Source organism: Zootoca vivipara, chromosome 12 (genome assembly GCF_963506605.1).
Source record: "Zootoca vivipara chromosome 12, rZooViv1.1, whole genome shotgun sequence".
Classification (NCBI taxonomy): Eukaryota; Metazoa; Chordata; class Lepidosauria; order Squamata; family Lacertidae; genus Zootoca; species Zootoca vivipara.
In genome coordinates this window covers 1,219,019-1,235,012 of record NC_083287.1, presented here as the reverse complement: position 1 = coordinate 1,235,012, position 15,994 = coordinate 1,219,019, and the positions used below count along the sequence as shown (strand labels likewise).

The 15,994-nt window shown below is 43.3% G+C and overlaps 1 protein-coding gene across 6 annotated transcripts in view; it reads right to left on the bottom strand.

The window, feature by feature from the left end:
• Window positions 1-15,994, bottom strand: part of ADCY1 (adenylate cyclase 1) — a 171,867-nt gene that overhangs the window by 70,273 nt on the left and 85,600 nt on the right. For all 6 annotated transcript variants that reach the window (XR_009558355.1, XM_035101384.2, XM_060280537.1 and 3 more), the window contains exons 3-4: window positions 7,628-7,746; window positions 751-862 (exon numbers count right to left, since the gene is read on the bottom strand). Coding sequence is in view for 5 of the 6 variants with exons in the window: in XM_035101384.2 (XP_034957275.1) it covers window positions 751-862; window positions 7,628-7,746 (231 nt within the window). In the remaining variant the exon portion in view is untranslated. The remainder of the gene's footprint in view (window positions 1-750; window positions 863-7,627; window positions 7,747-15,994) is intronic.

Genomic DNA, 15,994 nt, shown 5'->3' with positions numbered 1-15,994 from the left:
AAATCCTTGCTTCTACACTACTGTTACAGGAACAGAGTGCTTCTCCTTGATCTGGTCACACACACTCAGCTGCACAACATATGAAGTATTTTACCAAGCTTGTCCTGCGTCTTGTGATTTTCATCTTCCATTCATGAGGTGGTGAGTACAGAACTGGCAAAGATTACTTCACCCAGTTCCTAACCTTAAACTCTACCAGGTAGCCTAACTTGCAGGCTCCTAAGACTTGGTGAGGAACTCACCTCAAGAGGCAAGCTGCTGGGAGGAGTGGCAGATCTGGTTGCCATATTTCAAAACCAGGACACCCCCAAAGTTGTTTTTTATTTTCATTTTTTTACAATAACGCCCCGAAACCATGATTTTTCAATTGAATTGCCTAGGATCCAATACAAAACCTGTTGGAATTTCCCAACAGATACCAATTTCGTCTTTGAAATCCCATTAATGGCAGCCCTACTCTATCTGAGACTGGTGATGATGAAACAGTTCGTGATAAATTACTCGTAAAATGCCAGCTCTAGTTTTTTCCCCTTTCCACTTTTTTACCACTCTGTTGCTGAAATCCAAAGCTATAAATGATTTCAAGAAACCTCAGGAATGTGTGGTGATTCATGGGCCTTATTGTGGGAACAGGATTAGCAATCAGTCTAATTCATGCCTTAGATGTGCATAATCTCTGACATACACACAAACCACATGGTTAAAAAATCAATTCAAAATAGTTTATAGAAGGAAAAAGTACATGCTTACAGTGGCCAATTCATCAAACTTCCCAAAGAGTTCATTCAGAAGCTTCACCAATTCTTGAGCAGTGCATTGCGATGCCAAACTGGTGAATCCCACAATGTCCGCAAACAATATGCTACAAAGAGAAGAAAGGAAATGCAGAGGTGAAATGTAAGGCTGAGTAACAGCGCAAATCCCTTTACTTAATTTGCAGTCTTCAATGACTTCTATTGGGGCAAGCCAATGCAATGGCCCAGAGCAGCCTTTCCCAACCTGGTGCCCTCCATATGTTTTGACTGTTGCTCCCAGGATCCCCACCTGTGGGCTGGAGGGAGCTGTCTGAAGTCCAGGAAGGATGGCAGGCTGCCTCATGGTGGCAAACCAGTTGGTGCAAATTACTGCTTCATTATGTGTTACATGTAGCATACACAGATATAGAGACAGAGGTCTGTCCTGGTTCTGGGCTGGAGCCAACTTTCCTGTCCCTTGGTTAATTCCAAAAACAGAGCTGAACAAGCTTGCCATGCCTCATCTCAAAATAACTAGGGTAGGAGCAGGGCAAGAGGGAAACCATTCGGATCAGGGCCATGGGACAAGCAGAGGTTTCATTTAGACAGAGGTTTTTATGTGGCCATTGCTTATAACTTGGGCACCAAACCACATTCCCAGTCTTCTAACGACAGCAGTGAAAGGGGGCTTCCCAAATCAGAATCATACAAATGTCCTCAACTCTCACCACCCTGCTCTCATCTAAAGTGAAAAGGGTTTGCATTAAAAGGATACTCTTTAATCTTCAAACTAGTTTACAGTCTGAACGTCAATCCAAATTTGCCTCCTTGAGCATACCCCTCGCACACAGTTCTCTCTTTTCACCTCCTAGGCTCCCTCCTCTCCTCCAGGTCTCTTCCTGCCTCTTCCTTGAGGGACACGTGAGCCACAGCTCTTCAGTTAAGGAGCAAGCCCTGATCAGATCTCCCTGATCAGAGAGTGGGTCAGCACGAGGATGTCCTCTTTCCCCCAGATAAATCTTAATTAGTTTTCAATTACATTCCAATCAGCCTCATTATAACAATGTCAATTTATAATACAATTATTAATACCAATCATTCAAATACCAAATTATATAATTTAATTAAAGTGGCCCACCAGATGCTAGATTTGATGGCTTTCTGATTTTCTTTATTTCTGCATTCCAAAATCTTATTAGTTTCAATTACATTCTAGTTATAATAACAATCCCTTATTCAACAACTGCAGTATTAGTAACTTCTATTCGTGTTGACACACTAAATGATTTATGAAACTTCAAGTGAGGGGCTTAAACTATATCCTTGTTCTTCCTGTGTGTGGCAATTATTCTGTCCATGATATTTCTTTCTGTCCTTGTAAGATGTTATGTCTTTCTTTCCCCTGTTTGTTACTCCTATCCATTGTGCCTTGGGGGGGAGATAATATTCCATTGTTGTTCTCCATCGCTCCGTCCTGTGCTTCATTGTTTTGCACCGAGAACTTTAACAACAGCTGCAAAAGTTGCTCTGTCCCAGGAAATACACTGTTGTCACTATTTTTTCCCCTCAGCCTGGGAAGAAGAGCGGTCTGTCAGATATATTGCAGACAACTCAATATAGAACCTGATCAGTTCCTTGGCAGCTCACAGAATCCTTTCATCCTTCCAGGTGGAGATATGTGGCTAATTATCCTTCCAATTAAATTAAATTCCAAGTCCTCTTAGCGTTATTCAGTTCACTTTATAGATAATAATGGATGGGGAAGAGTCAGCTCTATGTTTCCATTGTAAATCTTTTGCAAAATAGAGGTTCCCTCTCTTTTCACCTTCTTTACACACACAGTTCCATTTGATGTTACAATCCATATTTTTAATCCAATTTCTTCCATCCTCACTTGTACAATTTGAACTAACATTCAGGGGAGGGTTGCCGAATCATAAATGTAGAGATAAAAACTTTAAATAAACAAACCGTAGGCTCCCCACCCCCATTGTATTTTGCACCAAATGAAGTCTTATCTCAAATTCAAACCTTAAAATCATTGCAGTTGGTTTGTTCCACAGTTTGTGATCTCATCTCTTCTAGCACACACCTGCATTCTAGTCCAATTAAGCTCTAATTAGCAGGGGAACCTCTGCTTCTTAATGGTGGCAGTGGAGGGTTTTTGGCAGGCGAAGTGTTTTTGCACTCAACGCCTCCCTGGCCCCCGCATTCCATGCTGGAGCGGGAGCCAGGTATCGAAATGAACTGCAAGTGAAGTGAAGCCCGTACGCCATCCCTGGGGGCAATTTGCAAGGATAATTACCCTCAATCATCCTGGTTTCTCCATCACCTACGCTCTCCTGCTGTCATGGGGGCTGCCTCCACTAAGGCAGAGCGGAATCAGAAGCCAGCACGAGGCTGTCCTGCAGTGCTGAACATCAGAGCACCTTGCAGCAGGGATAAGTTGCATACCATCCTGAAGGACACTTTGAAGGAGAGGAGCTGGACTTGCAGACTAAGGGCCTAGGTACACATTACAGTGGTACCTCGGTTAACAACACAATTGGTTCTGGAAGTCTGTACTTAACCTGAAGCGTACTTAACCTGAAGCGAACTTTCCCATTGAAAGAAATGGAAAGTGGATTAATCTGTTCCAGACGGGTCCATGGAGTACTCAACCTGAAGCGTACTTAACCCGAGGTATGCGTGTAATTGGTTCCGGAAGTCCGTACTTAACCTGAAGCGTACTCAACCTGAAGTGAACTTTCCCATTGAAAGTAATGGAAAGTGGATTAACCAATTCCAGACTCAAACCGAGGCGTACTTAAACCGAGGTATGACTGTATAATGCAGCCATGTGTAGCACTAGCCAACCACCTCTGTAGGCAAGACCAGGTGGGGGTGTCACTTGCAGCAATTTTATTTCTTCCTGCCACTTTTACTGCAATCCTTCCTCCAGGCACTTTTACCCCATTGGTGTTCCAGACAGATAAATGCTCACCTCGTAAACATGAGTCTGGGAGCCCATAGGGGGAAATAATGTGAGAGAGATTTCAGGGGGAAAGTGGCAGGCCATATTTTCCCACTGCAAATCTCTCACTCTCACTGCAAAAGGCTACTTTGTTTGCATTGAAGAAGCAGCTACTGGGCAAAAGCTACAGAAATGGTACAGAAGGCTGTGCTGCAACATGCAATTTTAGCCCTTTAGCTGCTTAACAAAAGTCCTCTGGTGAGGGAAAATTAGAGAGGAAACACATTTTAAAATATGCACAGTAAACTCGCATTATATATACTTATATAGCATTGGCAAAGAATCCCAGCAGAGAGGTTAATAAAGTTCACCACACACATTGTGGAAATAATCACATCTTTCTAGTTTTATCCTCTCAACTATCAAGATGTGGGTTTGTGTAATTTATGATTTGCCCATTATTGTAGCCTGCTTAAATCCCAGCTATGCAGCTCTTACATGTTAATGATGAATATTATCATGGACACCGAAGAGAGGAGTAGTTTTCAAAGTTTGGAAAACCATCACATCATGGTCAACCACAAAAATTCTTCCAGAGCATAATCTGCATCCTGTTTACATAAGTTCCGCTGTGGGAGAAACCATCTGTTGTATGTGATTTCACCTTTACTGCTGCATCTGTTCCTAAGAGAGAGACTTCTACCACTATTTTGATTTCCTGGGAGTCAGGAAAGAGCTCCTTGCATCCTCTAACTGAAAAGAAGGTAGGAACACTGGCCGCAATGGGACTTACTTTGAAGATTGCCAGCATTTCTTTACTGGTTTTGCTGCTGGGCTTAAAGGAAGCAAAACATACAGAAATTAAACAAGCGTACTGTATCTCAATGCAAGACTTTTAACTCCATGCAAGGAAAAGCTCCATCTTCTTTCTTTTGTATGTCAAGCTGACATTTAAGCCATGGAACATCAACAGCCAAGTGTTAATTCCTGGAGGTGGACTACAGTAGTTCTAAACTGTTTTGGATGATGCATTGCCCAGCCCTAGACTCAGTGACATGGTGAGGTCGGGCGGGTGGCACTGTCCTTGGCAGAGCACATCAGTCATGGCACCACATGCAAAAGAGGAGCCCCAGGGCACTGCTGGCCTCCCCAGGCATCAGCCTCCTCAGAGCCAAGGGCATTTGCACCCTGGCCTCTCCCCTTGGCTGCCTACCAGCAGCCCCCCTCCAGAGCACTGGCTCCCACTCATGGGAGGCACCAGAGGCTGCACCATTCCTCCTTAGCGCTGTGGTGCTGCTCCCCCCTGTGCCAATCAACCACAGAGGCAGCTGGGGGACTTGCAGGATGCAGCCATGCCTCCACTTCCCAGCAACCGATGCAAAGAGGAAGGGAGGGAGGGAGGAGGCAGGCCACATGCTTGGCCAGCAAAGGAAGCGACGGCACTGGCAGGTAGGAGGGTGGGCGACAAGCAAGCAAGCAAGCCAGCGCACACAACTGGTAGGTGCAAGCATGGCTGGTGGAGGCAGGCAGGGGCAAAGCTCCTTTTCGGGCTCCTGAGGCCAATGGCTGTGCTGCACAGGGAGGGAGGGAAGGAGAGAGGGTGGTAGTATTGGGTGGCTTTTCAGGACACAAACTGTGAGGAGAGCTGAGTAGGCCGCATGTGAAATGCTGGCGACAGCCGAGAATGAAATGCATGGTTCTGGAGGCAGCTAACAGGGTGAGTGGGGATTCACTATATATTGCCAGTTCAAAAATTCTGAAATAAAACAGGGTCAATCTAAAGGGTCAATTTTACAGCTAGCCTCTATTATCTGATAAGGTTCCTGTGTATAATACCAGTAGAATAGGCAGAAATTCAGCAGATAAAAGTTTTACACAGTGTGTTTGCAAACAAGGAAAAGAGATCCAGCTTCTGAATTCCTATGTTCCTGGACTTCCCACCATTGCACCCGGAGTTATTACTTGCTGCTCTCGAAGAGCCATTATCTCAAGCAGAGAACTGCTGGTGATCTGGGTTCCTGTCATGGTGGTGGTGGTGGTGGTGGGGGACAGCTGCAAACGGTCCTGGAAACTTGATCAGCCCCAGAATCTATTTGCAATACCAGGACTAAATTCTGGAAGATAGGAAGGGATTGTTTTCAGACTGTTTCTCCGCAGGTTCAGAGTGTCTTTTCCTCCCTGTTGAGTAACTACACACTTCGGATTAAGGAGCACAGCTTTCAGAGGTGATTGCTTGGGGGTCAGATGGACTTCAAGTTCTCTTCAGACTGATGTTTTAAACCAATTCCAAATTTGTTTTATGTGCATAGACATGTGAATCTCTGACACACATATTCATGATTAGATTGAAATATATAGGCTCCTGTCTAGAGCTTCTTGGGCAATTATTCTGGCTCCAGTTTTCATGTCAGCTTTTAGCTCCTTGATCTTTCTCTTTGAGAGCCAGTGTGGTGTAGTGGTTAAGAGCAGTAGACTTGTAATCTGGGGAACCGGGTTCGCGTCTCCGCTCCTCCACATGCAGCTGCTGGGTGACCTTGGGCTAGTCACACTTCTCTGAAGTCTCTCAGCCCCACTCACCTCACAGGGTGTCTGTTGTGGGGGGGGAGGGGAAAAGGAGATTGTTAGCCGCTTTGAGACTCCTTCGGGTAGTGATAAAGTGAGATATCAAATCCAAACTCTTCTTCTTCTTCTTTTGATATGGTGCTCTGAGGCTTTCATGGTCTTTGCAGCTTTACTACTGAGAGCAGAGGTGATTATAAGACTTCTTTCCTGTATTCTTTTTGCATAAAACAAATAGATTTGAGTTCAAAGACATTGAGAACCAAACCACAGAGTTCGTTTTGAGTAAACAAAACAACAGCTGCAAATAATTCTAATTGGGAGCCCTATGCAGCCATAAAGTGAAATTCAGCAGAACAACCTTCATAAAAAGAACTTTAGGAAAACCAAAGAAAGAAGAACTCAAATCCTGTGTACAGAATAGATGGGTGCTTTGATACAGAAGTGGTACATATCAGGATTGTTACCTACAGAGAGTTACACAAGGGCTGTTTCAGTTTATTTGTTTTTGCAGAGATAGGAATAATAATAATAATAATAATAATAATAATAATAATAATAATAATAATTATTTATACCCCGCCCATCTGGCTGAGTTTCCCCAGCCACTCTGGGCAGCTCCCAATCGCGTGTTAAAAACAATACAGCATTAAATATTAAAAACTTCCCTAAACAGGGCTGCCTTCAGATGTCTTTTAAAAATAGGATAGCTGCTTATTTCCTTGACATCTGCTGGGAGGGCATTCCACAGGGCGGGTGCCACTACCGAGAAGGCCCTCTGTCTGGTTCCCTGTAACCTCACTTCTCGCAATGAGGGAACCGCCAGAAGGCCCTCAGCGCTGGATCTCAGTGTCAGGGCAGAATGATGGGGTTGGAGACGCTCCTTCAGGTATACAGGACCGAGGACCGTATACTGTATATGCCTTTGTATGTGAGCAAAAACGCTCCACCGGTGCTGCTTGGCATGGGGACAGGGTGCGTTTCTATTCCAATGGCACTTGGGATCCAAAACAGGGCCAGAAGTGTTTTGTAGTGGGTTTCTGGGCTATTTCCAGAGATGGTCTGCGAGGCTGGAGCTGCACTAGGGCACGGTGTTGCATGCTCTATGGCATGCACAAAGTGAGGTTAATAGCTTTGAAAGAAAACTTATTCCCCTATTCCCCTAATAATATTTTTTTTTACTGATTCAGACCTATTCTGCAGCACCTCAGCTTGTGCCTGTGCCTTCACTCCTCCCCCTACAATGAATTAGAAGCAAAGCCCCCACTCCATCTTTTGCACTCTTGCAGCCCCAGAAGAATCAGGTAAGACAACCCTTCACTCTATGTGCGTGTGAGATGTCTGTTAGACTTTACATTTTGCAAGCTTGCATCAGTCCTACCTAACATTGTCATGTCTCTGAATGTAAATTTTATGGAAAATCCTTTCAGGTGGCTTCAGGAAATCTTCCTTCATTTCCATGGCAACATTCCTGGGCAAAAGACTCATCAGAAGTCGCTCCTAAAAGTTAAACAAAAACAAAAGCATAGTTGTCAAAACTGCTATTAAACTGGAATAGTTCATCTGATCAAATTTGTATGCAGGATAACATCGACACAAGGAATCCCAATTAGAAAAAACTCAAGCATCTAAAATGTTGAGCATAACACTGAGGCATTTAATATTTCACAGTTCCATCTAAAGATCTAGCTTAGTGTGAACCCCCAGTTTGCTGGGGAGAAGAATGTTTTAGTGATTTTTCAGGGTATAGAGACAATTACAAACTGCCCTGGAGAGGAGATTGTTACTGCTGTGCGCCTCCCTTGCATAGCTGCCAAGTTCCGGCCTGAGAAATAAGGGACTGGCCAAAAGTAGCAGGCCAAAAGTTGTGCTGCCGCCATTTTAGAACTGGGCGGAGCATGCTCAGAAGCTACTTTTGATGCTGCTCTGCCCTGTTCCAAAATGGCCACCGCACCAGAAGTCGCGCTGCAGCCATTTTGGAACTGGGCAAAGCAGCATCAAAAGTCGCTTCTGAGCATGCTCTGCCCAGTTCCAAAATGGCCGCCGCGCCAGAATAAACTGGGGAAAAACAAAAAAATCCGTTTTTTCGGCTGGGAACAGCCGGGAAAACAGGGGTTTCCCGGGAGACTTGGCAGCTCCCTTGGTCCTGCTGCCTTGCTACCTAAGTCTCAGTCCATCATCTGAACTTGGGGGCTCCAAAATGTTTTTGCACTGCTACTGCTATCCTTTCTAGCTAGCGGGATTAGTGGTCAGGAATTATGGAAGTTGTAGTCAAACATCTGTGGACCCAAGGTTGAGAGAGTTTGCTCTAGTGTCTGGTCTGATACTGTCTCTTAGGAATATGAGGTTGTGACCTTGAAATTAAAAATTACATTTCCCCTCCCGCTAGCCCTACATAATGTACTTCTCCTTGTGTAGACTTGTTTACACATATATATGACATAACAGATGTATGAAATCTGATACACAGTAGTATCCAAAAGCTCCAAAGACAAAGTGCCAAATACTCATTTTTACTGATGACATGGTGCTGTCTTTCACTGATACATGTTGCGGTAAGTATCAGAAAATTAACCCTTCTGGCCTGGACATGGCACCATAAGCATTGACCCCTCTCCTGTCTGCTAAGTATTTGGTATCTGAAGAAGTGCGCATGCACACGAAAGCTCGTACCAATGACAAACTTAGTTGGTCTCTAAGGTGCTACTGGAAGGGATTTTTTTTAAAGCATTTTCAGGACAGCTAAGTTTCCAGACTGTGTGAACAAAGACTTTCACTAATTGGGTAAATATTTTATTTGCTATTCCACGCTACCCCTAATCTTGAAGAGGATTAATTATGAGCACTATGAATACCAGAGTTAAGTAAGAAACGGGGGGGGGGGGGGGGAGAGAGATATACTTCAAACCCAACTGCGCAGGAAATGGCTGAGCCAAAAAAAAGATGGTGGGGAGGCTGGAACGGATATAAATCCCAGTGCCTTACAAGAGATTAAAAAAGAGATATGGCTGAAGTAAAAACAAAGCTTTCAGAGTTGCATAAAAAAAGAATGAATTTGAACAACATTTGAATATGCATGAGAATCAGAGTATTGCAGATAAGCAGATCTCACTCTTGGAATCCCAAATACAGAGTAACTGGCGTCAGATACACTCCTTCACAAAGAGAAGCACTTGAATTTATGGAAGACTTCTTTCTCTGCCGGAAAATCAAAGCATTGAAATCAAACAATCAAGGAGTCTGATGGAGTGTGGAGGAGAACTAAAAGCCTTCTGGAACATAAAACCTCCTTATGGTTATCACATAAACAAATATGCAACTCAAATGGGTTAAATAGAGCGATTTAAAGCGTTTTCAGGACAATGAATGTGAGCTTTAAAAGTTCAATGAAATATAAAACTCAGTGGGTAACTGGTTCCAATATTATAAATGAAATGAAATATATATTTTAAAAAAGATTTTAAAAATGGATTTGCAGAGCAAAGGTCAAACTTTGAAGTAGGTTTATGTGAAATTTATGAGAAATTACTGTAATTGGAAAGGTAAGGAGTCATTCTATCATAGATATGTGGTGGACCTGCGGAAAAGCAAAGACCTTTGGGGACATGATATTAATGAAATTGCAAGGGGGAAAAATCCCCTAAAGCCAGCAGGGCCGTCTTAAGTATATTTGGCGCCGTGGTGCGACGGATGCCTCCGGTGCCCCCGCCCCGTTTCCCAGCGTGGCGGGCGGACGGAGCTGCGTGGGCGGGCTGGCGGGCGGGCACAGCGCACAGCGCAGCTGCCGGGGTGCAACTCTGTGGTGGGCGGGTGGGTGCAGCTGTGCAGCGGCCCCCTGGCAGGTGGGCGCCCTGGCACCCTGCACCACCCAGCCTGGCTGTAGGGCCAGCCATGAAAGCCAGGCAACTGGAAAATTTCACACTGTTCCCAGCAAAATTTTGCATAAAAATATCAGGATCAAGCTCATAGGTTTGAGATTTCTGAAAATGCAGAAGCATTTCTGAATACAATCAAATCTACAATAGGTTAAACATCCCCTGCAGAATGCGAAAACATTGAGAAATCTCTTGCAGCAGCCCCCTTCTCTCTTTCCACTTTGCATCGCAAACAAGTCTTCACCATTAGGGAAAATATATCCACAGACAGAAAAGAGAAAAGAAAGCAAAGAAAATAGGCAAACTTTGAAGCGCTCTGCCATTACCGTATCAACTTATCAAGATAGTCCGGGAAGAATTCCAGAACAAGCTTTGTTTAAGTATTTTCAAGGACTGGACAATATTGTATCTAAATTATTGCCAGCTAGGGAACTTATCCTTAAGGCTCAGAATTACTCTCAATATTTTGACATCGAAGAGGCGACACATTCTGGAAGTCATATATTTATTTTTCATTTCTCTATTAAATCCATCACTTATTTAGTTTTGTTCTATTTTTCATTGTTTAGCTATAATTAAGTTTTTAGTTTTCCTTTTAAAAATATTTTCCTTTCTTTCTCTTACTTTCTATTTCCTTCTTTTTTATCAAGTTTGTTTTAGCTTTTCTATTTTTTCATATATAATTATTTTGCATTAATTTAATATATAGTTGTGTTTCTTATTTTTTATTATTTTACAATTGTTATCTCAGACTTATTGGTTGATTTGGAAATAGACTATATACATAGGTAATATTTACTGAACTAGGATTTAAATACATATGATAGATTCTTATCCACAAATATGATTGAATATGATCCAGACTTGAATTGATTAATAGATTGAAAGAAAAAAGTAAATATGAAGTTTGATATACGGACGTTAAGAAATGATTGGAACAAAGAACTGGAACTTTCAATATTATCCAGACAGTGGGAAAGAGTTTTAGCCTCGGTATCAAAGGTATCAATGGATTTTAAATTAAGACTTCTATAACAGAAAATAATATTTAGAATTTACTGGACTTTGTGTTTGTATAAAAAAAGGAGTAGCTAAAGTAGCTCTTTGTTGGAGATGTAATAAGGACAATGCCTATTGGAAACATATGTTTTCAGAGTGTTCCATACTTACTAAGTTCTGGGAGAAAGTGTTGGATATTCTTTTGAATGGCTTTGCAATCTAGCAAAGATATCTGGTTGCTCCATTTTGAAGAGCGAGAAAAACTGAAATAAAGGAATAATGATCAGACCTACCAGGGGGCCTAACAGCATCTTGAGCTCCCTGTAGAACAGTCAGGTACCGTTGTGATCACACACACACACACACACACAGAGTTAGGCTTTGCTTGGAAGGAGAAGGGATGAAAACAACCTTTTTTCCGGAGTAGGGATGAAATCCTTTCCCCCCCTTTATGCTCAGCTTTAGCCACCCAGGTGCTGACATGGGCTGTCGCTATTTCCTTGTGAGCAGAAGGCAGGCACCAGAGCAGCCCCCCCCCCCTGGAGAAACCTCAGCCTCCACCCTTCCTTCCCTGCCACAGTCAATCAGGCAAACTTCCCACTTTGCACTGGCTGCTCCATCACAGCCAAGGCAACTCATTCCCAGAAATGGAGAGTGGATGGGAAGGAGAGAAGGAATCTGGGACATGACTGGAAGGCAGAAAGCAGGAGAAGGTGCAGGATTCAGGCTGGGGGGGGGGGGAGAGAGAGAGAGATTTGCAGATATCCAGGGTGGGTGGCTGGCATGAAGAGGGAGAGAAAGAGGAGAGCTGTCCCACGGCTCCCCCAAGGGCGCTGAGGCACACAGGTTGAAAACATCTGGATTGTACTAATTGTATTACACTGTACTTTCTGCACTTTTCTTTTCACACCTTTTTTTCTTTTTCTATCATTTTATTTCCTTATAAATAAAATTATTTTAATAAAATATTAATAATCAAGTACCAGAAAATTAAATAAAAAAATTCCTTCAGTAGCACCTTAAAGACCAACTAAGTTTTTATTTTGGTATGAGCTTTCGTGTGCATGCACACTTCGACAGATGCCCACCCCAAGCATTTCTGTTATTTCCCACTGAGCTTCCTGTAAATGTCAACATTCTCCAGGTTTCTGACATTTATGAACTACACACACCATCTTACAGCCTGACTGTAAGATGTAAGCAAGCAGAGGCATCCTTTGCCCTGGTGGTTCTTTGCGCCCACAACCAAACGTGGGACCTCTGAGCTACAGCCACAATGCCTGACTTCCTCTGCACAGCACAAAGCATTCTGCAGTAATGGAACAGAGATTTCAAGAGCATGCAATTTCCCCTAATTACGGTTGCCATCATAATACTATGAATAATAGCTTATTGTAGTACCTGTAATATTTGAATGTGAAAGAAAATACGGGATCATTTCCTTTCCTTGTGTCTGCTGCTTGAGAATTATTCAAGATGCTTTTTTGCTTCGCCTACCAAGGCAGGTTACGAAACAATGAGATGGATCTCTCACAAATTTATTTGCTCACCCTTAAATCTGCTGTGTCGACCACAGCAAACTATGGCAAGTTCTTAAAGAAATGGGAGTGCCTGATCACCTCATCTGTCTCCTGAGAAATCTCTATGTGGGACAAGAAGCTACAGTTAGAACTGGATATGGAACAACTGAGTGGTTCAAAATTGGGAAAGGAGTACGACAAGGTTGTATATTGTCTCCCTGCTTATTTAACTTATATGCAGAATTCATCATGCGAAAGGCTGGACTAGATGAATCCCAAGCCGGAATTAAGATTGCCGGAAGAAATATCAAGAACCTTTTAATGAGGGTGAAAGAGGAGAGCGCAAAATATGGTCTGAAGCTCAACATCAAAAAAAACAAGATCATGGCCACTGGTCCCATCACCTCCTGGCAAATAGAAGGGGAAGAAATGGAGGCAGTGAGAGATTTTACCTTCTTGGGCTCCTTGATCACTGCAGATGGTGACAGCAGTCACGAAATTAAAAGACGCCTGCTTCTTGGGAGAAAAGCAATGACAAACCTAGACAGCATCTTAAAAAGCAGAGACATCACCTTGCCGACAAAGGTCCGTATAGTTAAAGCTATGGTTTTCCCAGTAGTGATGTATGGACGTGAGAGCTGGACCATAGCTGCCAAGTTTTCCCTTTTCTCGCGAGGAAGCCTATTCAGCATAAGGGAAAATCCCTTTAAAAAAGGGATAACTTGGCAGCTATGAGCTGGACCATAAAGAAGGCTGATCGCCGAAGAATTGATGCTTTTGAATTATGGTGCTGGAGGAGACTCTTGAGAGTCCCATGGACCGCAAGAAGATCAAACCTATCCATTCTTAAGGAAATCAGCCCTGAGTGCTCCCTGGAAGGACAGATCGTGAAGCTGAGGCTCCAATACTTTGGCCACCTCATGAGAAGAGAAGAATCCTTGGAAAAGACCCTGATGTTGGGAAAGATTGAGGGCACTAGGAGAAGGGGCGTGCTATGGTCCATGGGGTCACGAAGAGTCGGACACGACTAAACGACTAAACAACAAAATCTGCTGAACATTAACACTGTCTTCTCTGCTATGAAACACCTAACAGCAACAAACATTGCATTGTTAGGGCAACATGTTAGACACCACTTCCGTCTGAAACTGATCTTGTAGATGGAAAAAAGACTCAAATGGAAATTCCAGCTGTGAGTGAAGATTAAAACCAGCTAAAATCTAGTCTGGTCTATCAACACTGGAAAGCAAGGTGCCACTTAAAACAAAGGGATAATTTAAAAGGGATTTGTAGCCAGTAAGCAAAATAAAAACAAAGTAAAAGCTAGTTTGCCTCTTTTTAGTTGCATTAGTAACAGTTTTAAAAGAGGGCTTTCAGGAAGAAAGAAGAGTGGCCATGAAATCCCACGAAATCCCTGCCCAGTGGACTCACCAGCCATTCATTGCTCCCTCCCACTTAGGACTCGTCCCCAGTTCCGCATGTCCCATGTCTTTAAGCGGAGGCTTGACAGCCATCTGTCAGGAATGCTTTGATGGTGTTTCCTACTTGGCAGGGGGTTGGACTGGATGGCCCTTGTGGTCTCTTCCAACTCTAGGATTCTATGTCCAAGCAGTTCTGCCTTTGCCCCATTGCTTTCCCCCAGAAAACCCGCTCTTTCACACTAAATTGAAGCAAATGACTATCTGGAGAAAACCCCAATTGATGTTTGCATTGATTCTGCAGTAAGTTTCCCGGGGGGGGGGGGGAGGAGGGGAAACCTGAAGTGTGGATGAGCCCTTCCTCAGCTCCCATTCTCCACTCCTCAGTGTCCAGTCCAGGGTTCAGCAATCTTTTTCAGCTGTGGGCCGGTCCACGGTCCCTCAGACCATGTGGTGGGCCGGACCATTTTTTGGGGTGGGGTGGGGTGAATGAACGAATTCCTATGCCCCACAAATACCCCAGAGATGCATTTTAAATAAAAGCAAACATTCTATTCATGTAAAAATACCAGGCACGCCATACAAATAACCCAGAGATGCATTTTAAAGAAAAGGACACATTCTACTTATGTAAAAACACGCTGATCCCCGGACTGTCCGTGAGCCGGATTGAGAAGGCGATTGGGCCCACGGGCTTGAGGTTGCCTACCCTGCTCCAGTCCAAGGGGCTAAAATGGATGTGATCTCTGCTAAGCTCACCAGTAGCTAAGAGGAACAAACTAGCCATGTCACTTGAGAGCAATGGGGCAAAGGGAGGTCAGGAGCAGCAGGAAGGCCCTGCTGATAAAGTATCTGGGTCCCAGCACACCACTCTGCCCATCTTTTCTTTCACTGAAAGAAAACAAAAAAAAATTCAATAATAAATAAAAAGATAAATTTAATAACTAACTTCTCCCTCAGATCGACCCGCATACTTGAGAATTAGAAAGCAGTCAATTTGACACCAATTTTTTTAAGGGGTCCTGAAAATTACAGGTTAGTTAGCACAACATCTGCCAGAGGGAAACTGGCAGAAAGTTTTGTTAAAGACAAAAGTTCTACGCTTATAGATTAGAAGAACAAGGACTGAGTAAGGGTTAGGGCTAGAGAAAAAGAGTCAACCTGATAGAGGTTTATAAAAGTATGCCTGGCATGGAGAAAATGGACCAAGAACAGTTTTTCTCCCTCTCATACATATAACACTAGAACTCATGCACACCCAGTGAAGCTAAATATTGGAAGAGAAAAGAAATTAATTTTCTTTTAATTATCGAAAGGAGCGATAAAAGAAATATATTTTCTGTGTACCACATAGTTAAACTATGTAACTCACTATGCAGGAGGCAGTGGTGGCATTGGATGGCTTTCCAAGAGGATTTGACAACTTTCTGCTGTCATCTATGTTCTGATAACCTCAAGGTTAGATTCTGCAATGTGTAATACCTAGCGCTGCATCTGAAGACGGTTCAGAAACTTCAGCTAGTGGCAGAATTCAGTGTCCAGGTTGCTCACCAGAGCAAGACAGCTTGAGCATATTTCACCGATTCTAGTCTTACTGCACTGGCTGGCAGTTAGCTTCCAGGCTCAATTCAAAGTGCTGGTTTTGACCTATAAAGCCTTAAACAGCTTAGGACTGTGTTGTGTGTTGAGTCAGAGGATTTTATATATGTATTACTATTGTCTGTATTTGCTTTAGGGCAAAGTAACTGCCTTTTGGTTCCAGAAGGTACAGCTACTATTGGTTCATTGAAGCTGCTGTATTTGGATCCTCTGTCTTATTGGTTCCCTCCAAAAGGCAGCACTGGGATTGCCTGATATTGTTCCCTCCAAAATGTCTCCCTTTCTAGCTAGTCCCCTGTCCCTATAAATGTAGCTTTCCTGTCCTCAGAGTCAGTCT